Source organism: Photinus pyralis, unplaced genomic scaffold (genome assembly GCF_008802855.1).
Source record: "Photinus pyralis isolate 1611_PpyrPB1 unplaced genomic scaffold, Ppyr1.3 Ppyr1.4_LG1, whole genome shotgun sequence".
Taxonomy (NCBI): domain Eukaryota; kingdom Metazoa; phylum Arthropoda; class Insecta; order Coleoptera; family Lampyridae; genus Photinus; species Photinus pyralis.
The window spans coordinates 31,927,989-31,945,616 of record NW_022170249.1 but is presented as its reverse complement, the minus strand read 5'-3'; the positions used below and the strand labels follow the sequence as shown (position 1 = coordinate 31,945,616).

The following is a 17,628-nucleotide window of genomic DNA, read 5'->3' as shown; positions in this document are numbered from 1 at the left end:
GGCATGATCTACGAGTGCGAGCAAAATATTTTTGTCCAAAAGATGTCAAAATCGTTATTCATGCATCAATTTTTCTTGAGAAAAAGGGCAAACCTGTTTGCTCGATGCCCAAGAAGTGATCCGTGTATATTTTTAGTGACCAACTTATTATCAGTGTGCTCGCGCACTAAATTTCCCGGGAAACATCAGACTACATAAAGAGCGATTCAAAAAATTTAGCGTCGTAGTTGGCGGTGATAAGGTGTGAATAGTATGTTTACAGTTAAACTTCCATTGCCAACTATGACGCTGAATTTTTTGAGTCGCTCGGTATTTTTGGCAAAAAAGTCAAAATCGTTATTTATTCACCGATTTTAGTGGGAAAAAGATTTCGTATCGACTTTCGCCATATGAAAACTTATGGGTTCCAGATGTGTAACTATCAAAAATTAACTTTGGCATCCATCACAGGCCTGCCGTCTGCTACGATTGACAACCAAATGTTGTTCCTAGTCTCTGAATTCCCAAATGTAGTTTAAAATTTTTAGTGTAAGCACAAGGACTTTAATGTTACAGAGGACATTTGAACATCTTGTTTTTTATATTGCATCATAAGGTGAATAAATAAAACTGAGAATAAAACATAAAAAAGTATATTGCGACACATTCAAATTGAATACACTAACTTGTACAAAATTTATTGTGTTAGTTTTACCTCTCTTCTGTGTTTGTTGGTTTGCTAAGTTGTTCGATCTTATCCAAAAATACTTTACCCCATTCTTGAAATTCCTTTCGAAGCAACTCCAACTGTAACTGTTCGGTTGACGACAACCCGCTTAAATTGGAATTTAATCTTGATACGGGTGGAGGAAACTGCATATCATACAGATGCCGGTGGCATCTTTTACGATTGCTAATACGTGATCGTATCTTTAATTTCTCCTTTTGCTCTACAACCAATTGATAGATATTCTTGATTAAATATTTCGGAATACGTTCTTCTCTGGGATCATTTGGTCGTACATATAAAGCGCAGTGATGCTGTGATCTTAGTAGGAGGGCCTGGTTGTAAAACCATTTAAGAAGCCTTTTTGGGGCACATTTAAATAGTCGAGAGAATAACATACTCTCTAAATGTGCAACAAGCTGGGCTTGGCGTACTAAGCGATCTAATCCGGCACTCTGGAATAAACCTTGAATATCATTTACTGCCAAACCCACCAACAAATTGCTTAAAATGAGAGTAACTAGGAGGACAAATGCGAAAAACATTATATGAGTAGTGATCGGATATAGAAGTTTGTAGTCAGGATCGTAGAACATATCCTCAAATTCCAACTCACCAGACATCATTATGACTGTCTTTAGCGCACTCCATTCGATCATTTGAAGCGATTTGTAATTCGGGAACAGCACACCAAAAGATAAGGCGAACGCAATGAGCAAGCAGGAGTAGGTTAAAAGAAATTTCGAAAAGTTTATGGATACTGTTGTGAACATTTGTACATACAGCCCGAAGATAGGAAATCGGCCCACTATCATCATCAACTCAACCCAAGTAAGAAAAATTCCCACCGCCGCCACGTGATGCTGCCAAGTATGCACGTTGAGCCTAATATCTGTATGCTTATTTGGAAAGACACACAGGAAAACGCTTATTATAATCAACCACTGCAGCCAATTTTCCCAATTCTTGACATATCCCGACCAGTTGTGCGCGATTTGGAAAATCTCTTTAGCCATAAATAAAAAATTAAACCAGATAAGAATGAAGCCTACAACAGTTATGTACATTGGAATTTTACAGTTGCTCTCTCCGGCCATTCTCTTCGAAGGGCAGTTTTTTAGAAAAACGCCCAAAATGTACCCTGTATAAAGCGTAACGAAAAGTGTGTGGTAAAACAAACTAAAGAAAAAGAACTTCCGAATTCTTTTCCATTTTAAATGCAAAAAGGTTTCACACAGTGGATGGTTTAGGACTTCCCGATGGCCGACTTCAATAAAATTGAGCAGCAATTCTGTTTCGCCTTTATTTGGCGATGGCACGAGTACTCTAAAATCTAATTTCAGTTCGCAATCAACGTCTCCGAGTTCGTGATCGGTTAGTTTTATGGCCGAACCAAATTTGGTTATATATTTTGGAATTACGTCCGGAGTTCGTCGTGTTATGAAGGTAAGAACTGATATTCCTCCGTTTGTTCTCGCTGTGACGTCTCCTCCGTGGTTTATTAGCATCATTACAAATTGCGAATATTCGTTGAGCGCGGCTAAATGCAGTGGAGTGTAACCGAACGCGTCAGACGCGTTCACGTTTGCGCCAGCGTTCAGTAAGAACCGTATGCATTCACATCGTGATGCTTTTGCAATTGCCCCATGTAAAGGAGTTCTCCCGTTGATGTCTGTTACGTTTGGGTTTGCTCCGCGACTGAGTAATAACTGCAATGTTTCGGTCGACTGAGACAGCGTTGCTAAATGAAGGGGAGTTTGCAATTTCTTATTAACCGCCATGATGTGCGCTCCTGCGTCTAGTAAGAGACGGGCAGATTCCACGTTATCGTCTTCGGCTACTAAGTGAAGCGCTGTTGTTTTTTCTAATCCACATTGAACCGTTACTGCCGCTCCATGTTTTATGAGTAGCTTTATTATTTCCGTCGATCCTAAAGCAGCGGCAACATGCAGCGGAGCTTCAGTGTAGACCTGCAATTTTGTTGTTAGCGTCAGTAGTCTGAGTGCTGAGGCTACCTGGGGAGTGTTCGGAATCGCACCTGCCTCCAAAAGTTCTTTAACGCAATCTGCCGCAAGACTTTGGACTGCGTAATGCAGTGGGCTTTTATTTGTAATTCCTGCATTCACATCTGCTCCCCTTCGTATAAGAAGCTTTGTGCATGCTAGATAGCCTCGACTAGCAGTGCAGTGGATTGGGGTAGCTTTGTGACCAGAGTCCCACGCGATAACAGGTGCTCCAGCATCCAAAAGTATTCTGATACATTCGTAATTACCAGAACAAGCCGCCAAGTGTAAAGGCGTCCTAGTGAAATGACTTTTATATTTGTTCATTCGAATTGTCGCCTACCTTCCACCGCAGTCTGCGACATGCACCGTAGCTCCCTGCGCGATTAATACTTTAAGTGCTGCTGCTTGTCCTAACCATGACGCAATCAGTATACCGGTCTTCTTCCCACTCTTGTAGAGAGTTAACTGATCTAATTGCTGATTGTTTATTAACTCTAGGATAATGTTTGCATCGTCTAATAACTAAGAATTACTATGGAGAATGGTTAATTGTAATTTCGGCATACATACCATAAGTGCGTTCCACACAGTACTTGTTTCCCAGATTTCCTGTGCCGGTCGTACACGAATCCTCTGTTCACTATCTGATCCAGAACCTACTTCTTCTTCCCCCGATATACTATCGCTGTCCGTGTCTATAGCTTCATCGTAAAATAAGACAGGTTCGTGATTGCCTATTCGCACACTTTTCGCCGAGGAACGATTATTCATATTTACAGACATTCTGTAAAAAAAAAGGATCTGTTATTAAACACACTTTTGAAAATTTATGATTCATCAGTAAGTTTGGTTCTTTGTACCAAGCGAAAATGGTTAGAACTTGGTAAAATACCGTTATAAACAAATTCAACAGGGGCCCCACATAAAACAAAAAAAAACCCGACCCATCGCACAAGCTGATAACAAAAATCTTACTATAATTTTGAAGTCATCTTCTGCGAATTGTGAAAATATAAAAACCATATGAAACGTTCTATGACACTCTAACTACGTAAATACCCTGTATATTTCTATGAGCAATGGCAAACGGTCACTAAACCACAATCCTTTTTGTAATTCCGTAGACTAAATCAACCTGTTTTGTTTTTTATTTAAGGGATTCAAGTGTCACTTACGGGACGAGGAACAAAATATGGCAGTACATCTCATAGCTTGTTCCGCAGAATTTTAAATGATCATTTCTACGCCGTAGTTTTAGAAGGAGAATCTTTAAATTAACCTGACATTTATTGTTATATGGTCACAATTTGACATAACAATCTACAATCAAACAAATTTCTCCTTTCAAATTTAAGACTTACACCCGACTACAAAAATAGCGTATATAGTGTGTCCAAGATAAAGATGTCGTATCATGTGGATCTCCGAAACCAAAGGGCACAGGAGATACGACGAAATTAGAGAAAACATGCGCCATTAAAGGGTTATTATCTGGCTTTAAACAAAACCAGAAAATTCCGATTACTTCCGAAGATATACCACAAAAACCAGAATTTGCCGATTTAATTTTTATTTTTTTCTGATCTTATTTGAACAGATACAAAAAAATGAAAAAAAAACATTTTGTCATTGCCATTTTTGGAGCTATACAAGACACCGTTGTGAGATTTTTAATACGTTTCGTTTCGATAAAATCATCATCAAGTTTATTTTTTATATGGGCTGTAAAAAAGTGCATACTGTATTGAGTAGCATTATTTATTAGTTTATTACAAATATAACGATGTACGGCACAAAAAAACAGAAATTGGAAACTCTGTTGGTTTCAACAGGATGGCGTACCCGCACACAACGCTCTACAATTACAAAGAAAAATTTAAAAAAAATTACCTAGTTTCTTAACAAAGTCTTAACTTGTCAAAGTTTAGGGTAAAATCTGTTACATAAATAAATACTGTTCAAGTACTTTCAAAATAACCCACGTTTACACTAAATTTTCTTTGAAATCCTCTCTCACGCAATAGGATTCTCGGTACTATGATTTTTTTTCATTAAAAGTGCCGTTGTTTGAAAAATATGATTCAACTGTTGAGATAATAAATTCTCAAAAGTCTTCCTTCGCTTAACAACTAATAAGGCGTTGTTCATGGTCTCCAAGATGTAAATGTTGGACTTTTTTAAGTTTAAACGCTCTGTATTTATTCCTATTTAAAATTTTATGTACTCTTGCCCTTGAATGTGCTTCAAAATTACATTAATTATTGTTGTTCTCGATTTTCCAATAAATGCAGTTGTATTAGCACGCAATCTGACTAATCTTCAAAAATATCTATGTGATATACCTCTCTTTCAGAATATTTCTCCTGATACATTCTAATCGCGACGAAGGTATTTTTTCCTGCTAAAATGTGCACTTCGTAAAATTATGCATTTTCTATTAAATTGAGCTTATTCAGTTATCAGTATTCAATTATTCTCACAACAATAGTTAGTCAATAATTGCAACTGACAGTTGTAAACAACATATAGTGCTATTGTTTTCGTCACAGCGCTCTAAAATCTGAATCCATATAACATAATTATTAAACTTCATTCTTGTCACTTATTTTAGGTATAATGAAATAAATCTAAAATTTCTCATATAAATTGTTATCTAAGGATATGCAAATATTATATCACTGAATTCAGAATAAAATTTGCTATTCAATAAGGAAATAAAAAATATACATAGTTCCATTTAAAATAACAAAGTTGCTATCCACTGGTTGAAAAAATGTTTTTCGTGCTCATTAAAATAGTTTTGTAAAATAGAAATTGTTTGCTAATTTAACCGATCTCTTATCTCTTATAGTTCTCGAGATAGCGATAGTGGATCACATAAAATGAACACCCTGTATACATAGTCATTAAAAAAATGTATTCGTTTTTTTTCTACTTGGAAATTAAGAACTCAAATGATTATCAACTGAACCATCATATCCTTTAGATTTTTGAAGAAGGGGAGCACCCCACTTAAGGTACCATGAAATGTTTTTATAGCTGCAAATTCTAGGGTACATTTGGTATCGTTAAAAAAATGCAATTTTTATCTTTTATGATGATTGTATTTATGATTAATTAAATAAAACTTAGTTTGAATTTATGGATTTTAGTCTAGATAATACCTAAGTAATAGACACATACGAAAAGTATGTCACACCGTACTGTGAATTTAACTGTAGTGTATCCACCTACCACTTTTAGTATTCAATACTTTATCACTAAAATTAACCAAATCGTGTTAGCGCCTATCATTTTGTTGGTTTTCCTATGATTCTACTATATGTGATTATTTTGACGCCAAATGAACGTATTCGTCATTTACCTACTCATCCAAACGGATATGGACAGTTAGTGGTAAATTTTTCCTTAAATTTATCACTAAAATTTTATTCTAAAATTAGGCTTAACATTTAAAATAGCTTTTTAAATCTGTAGAATATTCAATCAAGCATTATTAGATAAAGACAGTGTAAATGTCTAGATTAAAAATAGACTATATTTATGTATTAAATCTTACCTATTGCCACACTACCAAAAATTAGCCACAAAACTAGAACGCATACCACTTAGTAAGAATAATTTAGAATTAAGCATTTGTTTTATGTTCCCATAAACGTCGGCCTATAAAAAAAAATCGCCCACATTTTTCCAGAAAATCTGATGTATTTACAAAATCTGCAATTGAACTTTATTTTCGTAGTTTACATGAAGGTAAATATACTTTTACTGAGCGTAACGTCCACTTTGTATGTTATTAGAGTATAAACTGCAGTGCAAACAATTGCTTTTATTATGAATTTTTGGTAACTTGGAAGAGGTCCAAGTGGAATGAATATTCACTATTATAGGACGTTTACGACTGAGTGAAATTAATTAAATGTTGAGTTTTTGAAAATATGTATAACCCCTTGAATTGTGCAAACGTAATATGTACTCAGTTGATAAAACATACCCGCTTTTACTTCACTGCCAGCGCACTCATCTGTAATGATTGGAAACCGTTTTCATTGTGGTTTCACGTTGATTTCATTTTGTAGGGATTACCTACTACTTTACTTAAACAGGATTCTATTTATAAGTCGATTGAAAAATATACACAATTGTTTAATTTATAGCTACGTCATTTCTCTTAGTAAAAACTCCCAGATGCACCTTTTATTTTAAGCTAAAATGTATATGTAGTCGTTTCCTGTATTAATTCTTTATTTTTCCTCAGTTAGGATGCGATGGATTCAATTCTCAAGTGCGACAATCTATGGGAGTTACTTTTGTGTCCTGGAAGTACGACCAGAAGGCAACGGTTGCAACTTTAAAATTTTCAGAAGTAAGTAACTATAAATAATATTCGAACGATTAAATCTTGGGTGATTTGGTAGGTTAGGTGTAGTAAAGTAAATGATTTGTGAAATTAAACGTATGTAGCTATCGTACTTTGAATAATTGCATTTCTGTTTTATTATTGGTTACACATAATTAACTTATATAGTGAAGGATTGAACTGCACTGTACTGATTGTGGTCATTGACTTGAACTAAAATGGGCACTTCCTGATTTACACAACATTAAGGGTAGAGAAAAATCGACTTTATCGTTTGCAGGAACCAGTAACGCTGGCATCGAAAAATATCCAAAAAGGCGAAAAAAATAATAGGGTAATATGCAATTTATTGCAGTTTTTAAGGGGATGGATGTGATCAAAGTACACTGGGTGTTCATGTATTTATGATGACCAGTATACTTTCTTTCAAACTTTGAAGGCGCCTGGGAAAGTGTAAGGCCCTACTAAATGATCTGGCTTATTGATTTTTTCGTTCTTTAAATATTAAATTTCAAGCTATTAAAATTTCGAAATTAACATTTTTTGCAAAAAAAATTCGTATCTTTAAAAATATAAGGCTTGATCTAGCCCCGCTATTACTCAGCCAGGTCGGAAATTCTGTGTTTGGGTATTATTGGAGAAGTATTAAATTTTCACCTACAGGGTGGCTCGCTCTCATCGTCGGCATTATTTCAACCTAGAGAAACGAGACCCCCTGCAGTTTACACAATACTGTAGCAATGCGATGACTATTACAGTGTTTGAATACCCATAAGGACTTTCATGCATACAATATCAGGAACAGTGAGAACTTGTGTAGTGCCTTTTTGAGGCTATGCACTTCAAAATATGGACTTCATTATTGGGCTGCAAGGGCAAAAGCATATACAGAATCTGAAGACAAACTTATTTAAAAAACGTATTAAAGAAACTCTGATAAGTATGATCCTTTGTACATATTCCGTTGATGAATATTTTCAAATTAAATTTTTATAAATTGTTTATTTAGTTTCCATTGTTATTTGACTTGTGTAAATATTTTGCGATCAACCAAACTAATAAAGTATTAAAAAAATACTGGCCATCATGGCATAGCAGATTGGATACCTACTATAGTGCAAGAGAGTCGCTGATTAAAATCTGTGTTTTCGAGGAATTTTTTAGAGTTTTGATCTCTTGCAATAGATAGCTTATACTTTGAAGATGTGCCAGACCGCCTTCAAATTTTTTGTCTTAAGGGTTTTCCCTCCTGTAAATTATTTCCTCAAATACTGTTTTAGAAAGTAAAATGTGTATGATAAGGGAAAAATGCAACGTCTCGACGAGACATACCTGAGTATGTCAACAATCAAGAGGAAGAAGGTACGTCTAGGCACAGTTTTGCGGTTATGAACAATTTTGCGGAGAAGATCTTCCATGTTTCAAATAGCCTATAGTTTGAATGTATTTCAAGTGGTCTTTAAATCTTTGTGTCTAAAGGTAGCCTACTACCCCTCACACCAATTGTTTATTGCAATAGATGTTACCACGTACTAATTTTTATCAAGCTTTGTGTAAGTTTGCCTCTAGTAGTACCTCGTAATACTACCTATTTTGTGTTAAAAAAGTGCAAAGAGTTATACACAATTTATACTCGTTATGAAAAATTACCGTTATTTTTGTAAACCTTTCTAGAGAAACTGCCAGATTTAAATAAAAGCTGAAGTTACATAAATTACATAATACCAAAAAGTACGTTATATACTCTACTATAGCTATTAGGCTGTTTCACGCAAACCGTTACCTAAAAGTATTCAGACTCTCATTGATAATTTAAATTTGAAAATTTGCATGCCACGATAATTTTTCATGATCTATCGAAGGAAAATATTATCATGATCATTTCACTTCCTGTTTTACCGGATGTGGATAGCAACGTTTTTATTTTATTGCATTTTCGAAATCTACATGAAAATCTACGACGTTTGATACCACGTTTCTTTATACCCAGCATCAAAGGTTTTCAAGTTAGTCAATATTTTTCAAAATTCTTGACGTTTCACTGCTTTTCTTTAGCACCCTGTACCTATGGCTCTATTGACTTGAATTTCAAAAAGTATTTCTAATGCTCTTTATTGATATACCTATTATGTACATATAAATCTTAAGTTTACATTTAATGTTGTTTTAGCCTGTAAAGAACGTAACAGCATGGCAACGATTTTTACCAACTGGACCTATTGCACTTTTACCAGTAAGAAGCACTCTTTCCCCACTTAGGCAAAATTAAGTTTTGTTTTTAAGTTATCTGAGTGCTACGGTTCGCTGGTATGGTGTACAGCACCAGACGTGGCTGACTACAATTCAAAATTAAGTGAGGAACAGTTCGTAAATGAAGTTAATGAAGCATTGGTAAGTTAATCAAATTTAGGTTATCTTTTAATTCAGGTGATGTTTATTAGTGGAAAGTTTATCCCAGCAATTCTATAATTCAAGAATCTACAAAGACTTTAAACAAATTTTTGGAATGGTTTCATTTGCCATCATCCAATCGGCAGCAACTTCCTCCTAAAATTGTTGAGGTTGAGGAAGGAAGCATTGCTTCATTTCCTCTCGGATTTGGACATGCGACACATTATGTGGGTCACGGTGTTGCTCTTGTTGGGTATGTTTGTTATGAAATTACAGTTTCACTTTCATAATTATTGTACCCTTAAGATGTTATAGGTTTTACAATTCGGTCAACTAAAAATTATACACAGTTACCTATGATGAGATAAAGGAAGTAAAATTGTAAAATGTATTTTTTAGAGATGCGGCCCACCGCGTGCACCCATTAGCAGGACAAGGAGTAAATTTGGGATTTGGCGATGTGTCAACGTTAAATGAATTATTGGGTGAAGCTGCATATTCAGGAAGAGAAATAGGTACATGTTTTTTGTGATTTGCCAGTATGTAATTAGGTATATCCACTTAAAATGTATCACAGCTGTTAGGTCACGTAACCACCCCCGGCCAATAGTAGTTGGAGAGCTGATGACACAATTTAGAGAAGGTGTTTTCCCCACTCTGGAATAGTAAAAACAACACTGATTATGGACGGACTGCCGGCGAATTAACTGTGAGTACTGGGCGTAATTGTCTTCGTGACGGCCGTGTTGTGCAGAGAATGGTGCCACAATCTCGCGGAGATAGCCGTAGCTTTTGGAGCTTGATCGACCGGTATGGCGTCACCTTATTTACAGCGACATCGCCGGCGGCGTCCACGCTCTGGCCCAGTGGTTCTCAAACTTACTTTTATGACGCCCCCTTTCATAAAACTAAAATTAATCACGCCCCGCCCCCCCTCAATATCCTGATTAAGAAATAAAAATCTACAACTAACTACAAACGTATTTATTAAAAAAAATTACAGGGTGAGGAAAAATGTCATTTTCGAGAATAAGATGGCGTCCATTTATTTTGAAAGATATCAACAAATAATTTTAATAAAAAAGCTTTGTAAATTTTTCTTAACTTTCTGACGGTACTAAAAAAGTTGTTATGGCCTGTAAAATCTTATGTTTTCCAACCAAGTCGCATTTCGCATCCATAACAACATGGCTTTTGAGGTCGTTCTTAGTTCATTCGAGATAGCTTCTTTTATACCACATTAGCAACAGCGCTGGGCTACAAAACCGGAGGTCGGGTGTTCGAAACTGAGTTGAGGTGCATTTTTCATCTGTGACAGAGTTGGGAATATCCTTAGATCAGTTTCGACCATTCTGCCAGCTACTCTGAATTAGGTTTTCCTGCAGTTTTCCTAATTCATAAGGTAAATACGGGAGTAGTATAGAACAACTTAAGACGTTCTGCAGGGGCATCTCTGCAATTGGGCGTAAGCCTGTTGAGGGTCTAGAACTAGAGGGACAATAAATAAATAAATAAATAAAGGCGAATTGTTGTAGAGATATCTTCTTAATGGTGTAAGAATTTGTCAAATACAATTGTACATAAAAAAATACATAATATAAATATTTTAAAGGTAAATATTTGCCTCAAACACATCAGGGATCTCGCGCCCCCCCTTAACAACGCCTTGCGCCCCCCAGTTTGAGAAACACTGCCAGAGTCTAGCCCGTATCCGATAATAAAAATATTGTGTCCAGATGACCTTCCAAAGGAAGAGAAAGTCCATCTCATCGAGAAGTATACACTTATTTCTAACCGTGAACGCTTGGCTCCGCCAGTAGTGAACCCAGAAATAGCAGTAGTTATGTCTGCACCTTACTTAAACAGGAACAAGTCTTGTTCCGATCATCAGTATCAATTAAGTAGAAGCATTGATAATTGTGTACGTATAATCAATGGTATGTAGATATATTTAACATAGATATAAATACAAAAAGTTTTACTATATCCATTGTAAATTGCCACAATATACAGGCTGTTCCATTAAAAAAATTAATGCCAAGATCATACCTCTTACTTGAGGACGCCTTGTATATAAAATTCTTAATTTCAAAAAACCTGTAAGTTAAAACACTAATCTACGTGTGAGGATTCTTCCAGAACATAAAAACAGGAATTGCAAATGAATTTGTTATAATCATTATGAAGGCTAGTTTGTAATTACATCCCTATATCTAAAAAGAATGGTTTGTGTAGTATATGTCATACCCAATGTTCTGAATAAACCATACAACAGAACTATAAAAAAATTACAAACATTTAACCGCCCTTTAGTGTTGACGACCCTTTCTTTGCATACTTTTATCATGTATTATTAACGATTTTGTTGAAGTTCATCAGGCTGTATTATAATAAAGTATGTATAATTTATAACAATAATGCTTTAAGTAATAGGTCTTACCGTCATCGACATAAAATTGTTGGTGGTTTACCACCAATCTATTACTTAAGTATTGTTATAAATTATACATATTTTTTCCAATATTTACTATGGGGATCTAATAAGCCGTAAGAGATACAAAGTCGTTTAAATGGGCAAGGAATTACAGAATTGTATGTATAGTCGGTAAAATGAGTAAGTTCGCATATCGGATTAGCGCTTATATTCACAGCGCGCATGAGGTTATACATCTTTCCTTATTTAAAACATGACATTTGAGGTAGAGGGCAAGTGCGTATCTAGTTTTACGAACCGCGGGCGGTGAACTAAGAATTACACTGGACGTTACAGACGTTTAAAATGGAGGTTGTTGCAGCAAAAAGAGAAAGCAATAGTTAAGGTATGTTGGTCTCGGAATGGGAAACACCCACTTAAAGGCGTCAAGCCAGTGACACTCAAACGTGTTTTAAGTGGGTGTTTCCCATTCCGAGACCAACATACCTTAACTATTACTTTCTCTTTTTGCTGCAACAACCTCCATTTTAAACATCTGTAACGTCCAGTGTAATTCTTAGTTCACCGCCCGCGGTTCGTAAAACTAGATACGCACTTGCCCTCTATCTCAAATGTCATGTTTTAAATAAGGAAAGATGTATAACCTCATGCGCGCTGTGAATATAAGCGCTAATCCGATATGCGAACTTATTCATTTTACCGACTATAGATTAAGTTTCCCTTCAGAGTTTCTTCTAACTGTACAAAAAACGAAGTGTGATAGATAGACTGTTCCAAGATTCTAAAAGACGCCTATGAAGATCACCTAAACTGTTTACAAGTATTTACAGGGGATTGTAAAGCATTTAGCCTCCAATCTGTTATAACCTTAGACCATATAGTACATGGACTGCTAATTGTAACGAAAATATGGTCAAGGACATCGCCTGGGTATGTGAGTTTCAGGGTAAACGAGTCTGTCCGAAGTTGTCCGATTAGATACGATTTGATACTGTCAACCTATAAATTCACAAACGTCAATTAATTAATCGCCTAGATAAGGCAAAAAATGCAAACCTATTCTTATTTGTGGACGTATAGAAGATAATCGAGAGTATTTAAAGCTTCCTGTACTACGCGGTTACCATAAAAGCTACTCTTTACGCGATCCGAGTGGTGTTCATACGACTTTAGTTTACCCTGAGATTCACATACCAACGACTACAGTGCCCTCTATCCGTGACCACCCATTTTGTATTGAAAGCATAGGAATAATAGCAGTCCATGTACTATATGGTCTAAGGTTATAACCCACACGTGTTAGATCCAGCGAAGGGGAAGACTATGGAAGCATTTATTAGTGTTACTTTAATTTGTATAATGTTCAAATTTTCATCGTTTCTTATTTCGAAATAAATACAACTGTCCTGGAAATTTCATCAAATTGAGCAAAGTGCACTGCTAGGCCAGTAAATGAACGTGGAATACGGCGATACTGTATAATTTTCCGCGTCTCCACCGAATCGCATGAAAATTTGGATTTAGGTTCTACTTACCATCCACTTCAAAGTTGAACTTGAGCCCAGGGTTGCTTTTACTTGGGGGGTGAATGCCACCCCTTCTCGGGGGGGAAAAAAGATACGTTCAAAATAAGTCCGGAAATTGATAAATTGAGTAATTCTAAGCAACTTTTGTTCTATAGAGTTTTTTCACTAAGTCAATAGTATTAGAGTTATTTGCAAGTGAAAATGTTAATTTTTCAACAAAAAAAACCACGTTTTCAGACGGTTTTTCGCAAACAACTCTAAAAGTAAGTATTGCATCGACAAAAGTATTCTTAGCAAAAATATAGCTTATAAAAAAACAAACAAAATGGTCTATATATGAAGTCTGTAGACCCAGTAGAAACAAAGTTGTAGCTCATGAAAAGTAGGTTCTCATTCGTCAAATTCCAAATCGAGTACTTCAACGTGAAATAACCAAAAAATGAAGCACTTTTCGGGGAAAACTTATGAATACTTTTTTAAAGTGTTTGAAAAAACCTTTCATTTTGTTTTTAAGAAAAGTTCCTAGCATCAAAACTAAGTGAGTTGCGCTCAAAATAAAGTTAGTCCTTTGTTTTTTGGTAAAAAAAATTGAGGAAATCACCCCCTAATTAGCACCCTAATTGTAATTAAGCGTTACCGCTTTACAGTTTACTTTATTTATGTATGGTTGATATGATCTGTAAGTTTTACCGGAGCAAAGTGGTTAGTTTTGAAAAAAATGTAGTTTTGAGGTAAAAAAAAATTTTGAAATTTTGAAAAATTGCCTTTTTTTGCCAAATAATTATTAGTGTATTAGTTTAGTTTACTACAGTAGGCAATTTTTCAAAATTTCAAAATTTTTTTTTACTTCAAAACTACATTTTTTTCAAAACTAACCACTTTGCTCCGGTCAAACTTACAGATCATATCAACCATACATAAATAAAGTAAATTCTAAAGCGGTAACGCTTAATTACAATTAGGGTGCTAATTAAGGGGTGATTTCCTCAATTTTTTTACCAAAAAAAGAACCAACTTTATTTTGAGCGTAACTCACTTAGTTTTGATACTAGGAACTTTTCTTAAAAACAAAATGAAAGGTTTTTTCAAACATTTTAAAAAAAGTATTCATAGGTTTTCCCCGAAAAGTGCTTCATTTTTTGGTTATTTCACGTTGAAGTACTCGATTTGGAATTTGACGAATGAGAACCTACTTTTCATGAGCTACAACTTTGTTTCTACTGGGTCTACAGACTTCATATGTAGACCATTTTGTTTGTTTTTTTATAAGCTATATTTTTGCTAAGAATACTTTTTGCGATACAATACATACTTTTAGAGTTGTTTGCGAAAAGCCGTCTGAAAACGTGGTTTTTTTGTTGAAAAATGAACATTTTCACTCGCAAATAATTCTAATACTATTGACTTAGTGAAAAAACCCTATAGAACAAAAGTTGCTTAGAATTACTCAATTTATCAATTTCCGGGCTTATTTTGAACGTGTCTTTTTTCCCCCCCGAGAAGGGGTGGCATTCACCCCCCAAGTAAAAGCAACCCTGGACTCAAGTTCACCTTTGAAGTAGAGGGTAAGAGGAACCTAAATCCAAATCTTGAAGCAAATCCGTCGATGCGCGAAAAATTACAAGGCAAAACGGTCATTTACTGGCCTATGCGTGTTTGGATACTTATGGCGGGCAGTATATCAAAAAGTAATTTTAACAAACCTGTAGTGATTTTTTCTCAGCTTTCTGATAGTGGTAAAAGAAAATTTCTATCACTTGTCAGTTTCGAGTAAAGCAACAAAAATTTCCTTTTAACATATCAAAAAGCTGAGAAAAAATCACTAATGGTTTGTTAAAATTACTTTTTGATATCTTTGAAAATAAATGAACGCCAAGGCATTTTCAAAAATTACATATTTAGGGTTTTTGATCATAATTTCTTTATTTATACATACATTTATACATTTATACAGTTAGAAGAAACTCTGAAACTGATTCTAAGTACCTACATACAATTCTGCAATTCTTTGCCCATTTAATCTGTCCAAAATAGCCTCAAAGAAAACAATTTAAAACGTTTTTCATATGGAGAATTACATATAACTAATTATATCAGATAATCAAGATAAATTAGTACATAAACTCACCTTTATCATGCGATTTATTTTATTTCAAACATATTGTATATCTCTTACTAAAACTGTAACTCACTAGTATATGGCCATGTATTGCAAGGTAAGTAGGTATGCACAGCACAAGTTTTGTTTGCCACTCAATAAGAGCTGCTACGAATATTAATTATAAAGCTAAGAGGTTATAAGTTTTAAACCTTACTAAATTGTATTTTAAAATAGAAAAATGAAATTGGTCTGGTATTTTTTCAAATCAAAAAGTCTATTATTAGCTTACTACCAATTCATATATTAAGGATTAAATATAGAAGTGTGTGTTGCCAATGATCTTCTCAGTTTTGTGTGAAATGAGTTCAAGATCACATTTCTCATATCATTGGAATGTAATAACCAACCAACGCGCGCGGCGCGTGTCTGTTGACTCATTTAGAGAGAGGTTATTAAGTTGTAAAGTATATTATGGTACATGTGAGCGCTTTTAAGTACCTAATAATTCATAAGTTTAGCAATCGATGTATATCTGTGATATTACTATGTGCAATGGCAAACAGTCACTAAAACCACACACAAGCGTCTGTACAGTTAACTCAACAAAAACTAAAACTCTACCACAATTTTTTTATGAAAGGGGGACAACTATCACGCAACATGCGATCGATTGAAACAAATGAAATTTAAATAAAGTTTTAATTACCTTAAAGTTAACAATTCTTAACATCCAGTCAACTGTAATTCACTTTAACAAACGCACAAACTCAAAACACCAGGTGAGATTGCTTCGGAAACTTCACTTCTTTACGCTTGCTTTATTAATATTTATTTATTTATTATCCCTCTCTTGTTCTGGGCCCTCAACAGGCTTGCTCCCAATTACAGAGTGATACTTTTTAGAGGTGCCTTCAATTCATTTCAAGAACACTGACTTGGGTGTAATAATAGACGTGTTTTTTTTATGGTGGGAAAAACTTCACTTAATAGGGTAATTTAGAAAACCTTAAAGAAATTCCTTATGTGATAACTGCTCGATAGACAGAAACTCAGACTACTTTTCGGTATACGTGAACAACGCTTCAGCTTAACATTCACTTTTAAACGGCGTATTAGTAAAATCTCTTAGAGCACACACCGAACTTTCTTTTATTGCAACTTTACAATCACCAAGACTACACTAAAAGTGCGCCCACCAAAGAAATCCGTTTAAGCCCGCTTGACATGGAGCAATAAAAATTGCAATTGCATGCAAGTTGCAAGAAAAATTGCGAAAGGCATGCGCAGTTCAAAGCCAGCTGATCAATTGCTGCAAGAGACTTGCGTGCAATTTTTATAGGACCGGTGCTATTTTTCTTGCATTAATCGCGCAATTCTAGGGATAAATCTAGTTGTTTTTGTGTCACCAACCTAGTAAAATACAGGGGCGGCAACTATGATGCTGAGAGCCGCACTCATTACTTGTTTTTTATTAATCTGATTTATTCTTGTAATTTTCATGTTTCTTCAAGCAATCAAAATTCAATTTTTATTTAAGGTTAGCAGATTTGATGACAAGTCCATATTTTCTTCTGTTGGCAGACATGTGGCAATTGAAATAGAATTGCACCATGTCAAATACCATGCAATGCTTATTGCATGCAAGGATTTGACCTTGCAATTTCTTTCTGCAAGTTCTTGCGCGTTGTATTGCTCCATGTCAAGCGGCCTTTAACGTCGTCTTTTCCCTTTTAAAAAATTCTTCCATTCCTTTCGTTCCTACTTCTTTATGAAAATACTATGCCGTGTGTAATAAATTCGCACCTATGTTTACTTTGCTCTCACAAAACATCTGCTTATCTATAACTTAAATGGCTTTTCGTAGCGAGAACTCTCTATTGCACTGACCGGAGATAAAGTTTTGTAATAACGCAATACAATTATTTCTAGATGTCTCTAATTTTTTTAACACGTTAATTCTGAACAATGAAATAAACGAAATACAAGATAATTATTTTAGAGATAAATTGCTCCATTTTATATTGTTGGGACTCGAAGGTGGTAGATGGTAGATAAAAAACAACAATAAGTCGTAACTAAGTTTTCTATCGTCGAAATCGATCGC

General features: G+C 35.0%; 2 protein-coding genes across 7 annotated transcripts in view; one reads left to right on the top strand and one right to left on the bottom strand.

Annotated features, from left to right (window-relative positions):
• LOC116166657 (ubiquinone biosynthesis monooxygenase COQ6, mitochondrial) overlaps positions 1 to 17,628 on the top strand; it is a 43,633-nt gene that overhangs the window by 4,357 nt on the left and 21,648 nt on the right. Inside the window, exons 4-8 of the mRNA XM_031481710.1 lie at positions 6,971 to 7,078; positions 9,243 to 9,305; positions 9,356 to 9,463; positions 9,514 to 9,716; positions 9,863 to 9,978. Coding sequence (XP_031337570.1) covers positions 6,971 to 7,078; positions 9,243 to 9,305; positions 9,356 to 9,463; positions 9,514 to 9,716; positions 9,863 to 9,978 — 598 coding nt within the window. The remainder of the gene's footprint in view (positions 1 to 6,970; positions 7,079 to 9,242; positions 9,306 to 9,355; positions 9,464 to 9,513; positions 9,717 to 9,862; positions 9,979 to 17,628) is intronic.
• LOC116166630 (transient receptor potential channel pyrexia) lies at positions 617 to 15,652 on the bottom strand. Of its 6 annotated transcripts, XM_031481653.1 has the most exons (6): positions 6,476 to 6,594; positions 6,272 to 6,429; positions 3,283 to 3,496; positions 3,053 to 3,234; positions 2,722 to 3,007; positions 617 to 2,676 (listed from the first exon to the last, which is right to left on the bottom strand). In XM_031481653.1, exons 3-6 carry the CDS (start codon positions 3,493 to 3,495, stop codon positions 691 to 693), a joined length of 2,667 nt encoding a protein of 888 aa, XP_031337513.1. In that variant the 5' UTR covers position 3,496; positions 6,272 to 6,429; positions 6,476 to 6,594; the 3' UTR covers positions 617 to 690. The 6 variants fall into 6 exon arrangements, with proteins under 6 accessions (XP_031337513.1, XP_031337531.1, XP_031337523.1 ...); XM_031481671.1 differs by lacking the exons at positions 6,272 to 6,429; positions 6,476 to 6,594 and adding an exon at positions 15,552 to 15,652; XM_031481663.1 differs by lacking the exons at positions 6,272 to 6,429; positions 6,476 to 6,594 and adding an exon at positions 6,707 to 6,811.